Source organism: Diaphorina citri, unplaced genomic scaffold, assembly GCF_000475195.1.
Source record: "Diaphorina citri unplaced genomic scaffold, Diaci psyllid genome assembly version 1.1 scaffold1083, whole genome shotgun sequence".
Classification (NCBI taxonomy): domain Eukaryota; kingdom Metazoa; phylum Arthropoda; class Insecta; order Hemiptera; family Psyllidae; genus Diaphorina; species Diaphorina citri.
Window position 1 is genome coordinate 114874 of NW_007378512.1, and position 4886 is coordinate 119759.

The following is a 4886-nucleotide window of genomic DNA, read 5'->3' on the forward strand; positions in this document are numbered from 1 at the left end:
GCGGTGTCCGGGGTTTCGTAATTTTAAAAAAAAAAAAAAAAAAAAAAAATATGCGATTTCATTATTTTAATGTGAATAATTTGGCTCCATGAATTCAACTCTGATTCCCAGTGCCATTCAAATTCTAATCTAACTTGAGTAAACCATCTTATAGGTTAATGATTTTGTCTTGGAACACCTATGATCACTAAAGATAAGCAACGTAGCGAGTTTTTGGTATCTGTATGGGTGACCTTCTGGGCAATCGTCGAGACCATTTGAAAACATCAGTTCTGTTACTAAATTCCCTCTATCCCTTCTGTTTTTCATTGCTGATCCAATCTGACCATTCTAGACATTAACTAACACTCCATTTCAGTTGACAGGGGCCGGCAACGGGATTGGCAGAGAGTTGGCCAAGCAGTTTGTTCAGCATAAAGTCACTTTGGTGTGTTGGGACATTGATGAGAAGGGAAACAATGAGACCAAGCAGATGCTCGAGGAGCAAGGATACAAGAACATTCACACCTACAAGCGCAGCTGAAAACTGGTTTCGATCCAAGTCTAGATTATAAATAAATAAATAGAGGTTTTATTTATAAATAAATATCTATCTACTGATAACTTTGTTCTAGAATCTTGTGTTCGTTCGCGGAAAGACTGTTTTTCTCCTATCCTGTCTTTCCTTCTCTCTTCGCTTTTGGGACGATAAGAGCTTAGGAGTTACAGTTCCCTCTATGAAACCTCTTTTTTCAACTTTTAAAACCAGTCACCTACACCTTCCCATTTTACTGATTTCAGCACATCTTGGTCCCAATCCATGACAGCGCTGAGTATCATATTATCCGAACTGATTCTGCTCATCATCAAGCTGCTCTATTCTGCTCTCGAGTCCATCCTACTTACTCTGATACCACCAAGTGAGAAATCCCTAGAGGGAGAGATCATATTGGTAAGTACCTGACAACTTACTTTACACCATGAAGTACTCTTTACCAAATGGGCTTTAAAAGCTCATTTCATGGGACATCATATTGAAAAGTATGCTTTAGAAAAAGACTGCCTAAAGACACCCTAAACCTGAGCGCAAGCGCCCTTTAGGTAGTGTCAATGGTTTCATAAAGTATTAACTTTTACTTTGTATGACTTACCCTCGAAGGCATCAGGTCTTCAAGTCCATAGTGAAGTGTTTGTTGACCTTTGAGCATGCTCGAAGAAAATGCCCGAACAGTCTTCGAGAATCCTCAGTCAAACATTTCAACATGAGCCTGTGGATCACGGTTTCAGGCCTTGTTGGCATTCATCGGGTCCGATATTGCTTGCACTTCCGATAATTTAATTTAACTGGAGCCGGAGGTAATAAAACAATCCGTCCCAGGTCCCAGGTTCGAGTCGTCTTCTATTTTGTGCTTTGGGCCATCGAACCCTGAGCCCCGTTGCGCATTGAAAGTGTACTCGTATTAAACGACTTTTAGTCGCTCGTATTCACTTGACTAAACCTATTAAACGACTTTTAGTCGCTCGTAGTCACTTGACTAAACCTATCTCTATCATATAGGTTTGGAGAATCTCTATCATATAGGTTTGGATTTGGACTTTCAGGTTTTCGTCGCACATTGAGTCTATAGAAAGTCTCTCATCATTTTCAAAGGTTTTTGATTTTTCAGGCGACAACGCACTGCTAAAAGCCGTGCGACCACGTTTCTAATATGCGTCGGGCCTGAATCCTCAGAGCACAAACTCGTCAGTTCATCATACTGGACAGAGACTTCCGTCATCATGCCAGGTATCGGCATTCAGCACAATCAGAACTTAATGTCATTATCACCAAAACGAGAATATTAAGGTGCAATTTAACACAAGTCATGTGCGACCCATATTTCATATCTCCGATTCGTTGTGTTCCTATTGTTGTTGTTGTTGTTGTTGTTGTTGTTGTTACTGTTTTTGTTGTTGTTGTTCCTATTGTTGTGGTCTTCAAGATCATTACCGAATCGTTAGTTTGGCCTGGCTCTATGCGTACTCGGTTGAATATGGAATCACTCAATCACCGTCTTCGAAGCCCGGTACAGACGACAAGTCTCCCAAATTTTCGTCTTCAAATGTGGTAGTTTCAACAGATGGTTTTCCAACCTAGTCTTTCGACGGCTAGTCGGGTATGTACGCTGTATTTGGACAAGTTTTAGTTCTAAACGAGTGAAATTTGTGCAAATATCGCGTACACATGCTCTGTCGGAAGACCAAAGCCCTATTTTTCTTTCCCAAATTATTTTCCTCTTTGGATATGGTGTGAATTTTTCCACTTTGGGTTAATTGCGCGATCACATTGGCCTGCCACGGGACGCTTATGTATTTCAAATGGTTATCTGAGAGATTGGCCTCCGATTGAAATTTTGCCGTTTGTTTGATGAAAAAATTTCAAGAATTAAAGCGTTAGTCTCTCATTGAAGGGAGAAGTTTTCATACTGTGGATAAACACCATAGAATATGCTTTGGCAGCCAAGGTGTTGAAGTTGTTTCGTTTTTGAAAGGAAAATACAGCTCAAGTTGGGACACATGAAGGCTTGTGTACCGGGTTTTAAAGTCGTAAGATTTCAATTTCTCATCCATCTCCCAAGGGGGTTATGGAATGTGCTACCTGTCATATTCCCCAAGCATGGTGTTTTGTAACGTGGATATTGTCATCGGATTCACGTAATCTTTAATCTATGTATTAGTACCTACACCTTCCTTCAGGTGTAGGAATTCCAGTCATTTCTCACTTTTGAAACAGTAGTCAAACGTTTTACTTGAAAGTGTTCCTTTAGGTTTAGGAGTTAGGATTGAGCATGAATATCGAGTGGGCCAAAGAGGTTCATTTGGATTTAGACTTGTTGATGTTTTTGGAGTAAATCCGAAATAGCTTCAACTTACAACTTCAGCACCACTTTCATTACTTCAAGGTACAATTGCTTCAACTTGGGAGCAAGTTTTATTGACACCCACTCGGGTGTCGATGTCGATGGGCATTACCAAGATCCCCGGTTTGAGATTTATCGCCGAACAAACAAACATTCAAATAAACCAACTGCAAAGTCCTCGTGTTCAATCTCAGACCTCACTTGGTTCGCTCAAGAACGATTTGTTTTTGCGTCTGACAACTTTCATCTTAGCCTAGTCAAGCAAAGTGCAGAGCACGAGTAGTAGCCACGTGAGTTACCTGTAGTTCTTGCACTGAGCAGTGGTTTGGTCTTGCACTAAAGATTCCCTTTCATTTTGTTCGGAATGATAGTGAGGGTTTCTGAGATATTCTGAGTTTCTGTGGTGTAGATTGGTGTATGGTGTATAGTGTAGGCTGCGGTTCAGACGAATGTACTACAAGATTGGCGGATTTCATAAAATGTGACTGTCTCGGGTGTCCTGAATTTGCAAATAAATATGCGATTTCATTATTTTAATGTGAATAATTTGGCTCCATGAATTCAACTCTGATTCCCAGTGCCATTAAAATTCTATCTAACTTGGAGTAAACACCATCATATAGGTTACATGATTTGTCTTTGGAACCACCGCTGGATCGCTAAAGATAAGCAACGTAGCGAGTTTTGGTATCTGTATGAGGTGGACCTTCCTTGGCAATCGTCGAGACCCGTTTGAAAATATCAGTTCTGTTACTAAATTCCATCGTATCCCTTGATCTGTGTTTTCAATTGCTTGATCCAAATGACCACTTTAACATTAACGAACACTCCATTTCAGTTGACAGGGCTCGGCAACGGGATTGGCAGAGAGTTAGCCAAGCGTTTGTTTCAGCAAAAGTCACTCTGGATGTGTTGGGACATTGATGAGAAGGGGAACAATGAGACCAAGCAGATGCCCGAGGAGCAAGGTACAAGAACATTCCACACCTACAAGTAGTCACTTTAAGATCGGTTTCTATTTTGAATGGCATAAACCAGACTACACATCCAGACGGACCGCGGCCGATCGACCAAATATGAAACACCTTTTCTCCTAGAGAACGAATCAGAAACAGACTGATGGTCCCGCGGACGGGTGCCGTGTAATGTGTAAGTCCTTCCAAATTTTGTTTTGGTCGCGCTGACCACGGCGGACCAGACCATTGTCCGACGGACGCGGTCCGTCTAATGTGTAGTCCACTTAACAGGCAGAGCGGACCAAGTAAAAAAAAAAAGCATTTTGGAGATAAATGGAGTCAAAGTTTTGTTTTTGCTTTTGCTTCCCATTTTCAATACAACACTAAATCAGTTCGCAACCAATATAGAAGGAGACTTCTTCGCGCTCTTTCCACGATATAGATAACTAAAAGTCGATTCTTTCGGACTTAGTCCGCTCTGCCTTTTACCCATTCATTTTGCATCTTGTATTCTCAGCTGGATTTGAACCCACGCCCTCCTGTTTGCCAGGTGAGTGCTTTGGACCACAAGCTACCGAAGCATCGGGACAAGGATGATTATTATCCTATAATACAACCAATACTTTTCGTAGGTACTCATATTACCAATGCATCCACTAGGTCATGCCAGGCCTATGTAGTATGTACCTCAATCTCTGCTGATCTTGAGGACCCTAGGTGACTGGCGAGATTGGGACCTAAAATGTAGACCGAGTACGTAAACTCAAGAGAACAGACGAAGTGGTAATAGTAAGCGTGGACCTCGCGGGCGGTGATCGAGAGGGAGAATCTTTCTCTTCTTCTTCTCTTCTTCGGCATTTTCCCATGTTCAGATGGGGGTCGGCGTTTGTCGTCCGGCCCTCTTCAACCACTTTTCAGAGTGACTCGCCTTTGAGGCCAACTGGTTTGGCTAAACAAAATTTTACGACAGTGGGATGCCCTTCGCACTCAACCTTCGCTATTGATATAGCGTGAGGAAATTTGACTAGTCTACTCCCTGTTTATATAATAG

General features: G+C 41.7%; 1 protein-coding gene across 1 annotated transcript in view; it reads left to right on the plus strand.

Moving 5' to 3' along the window:
- The window catches only part of LOC103514117 (17-beta-hydroxysteroid dehydrogenase 13-like), a 13344-nt gene that overhangs the window by 2789 nt on the left and 5669 nt on the right, over positions 1-4886 (plus strand). Inside the window, exon 2 of the mRNA XM_026827170.1 lies at positions 359-513. Within this exon, the coding sequence (XP_026682971.1) occupies positions 359-513 (155 nt within the window). The remainder of the gene's footprint in view (positions 1-358; positions 514-4886) is intronic.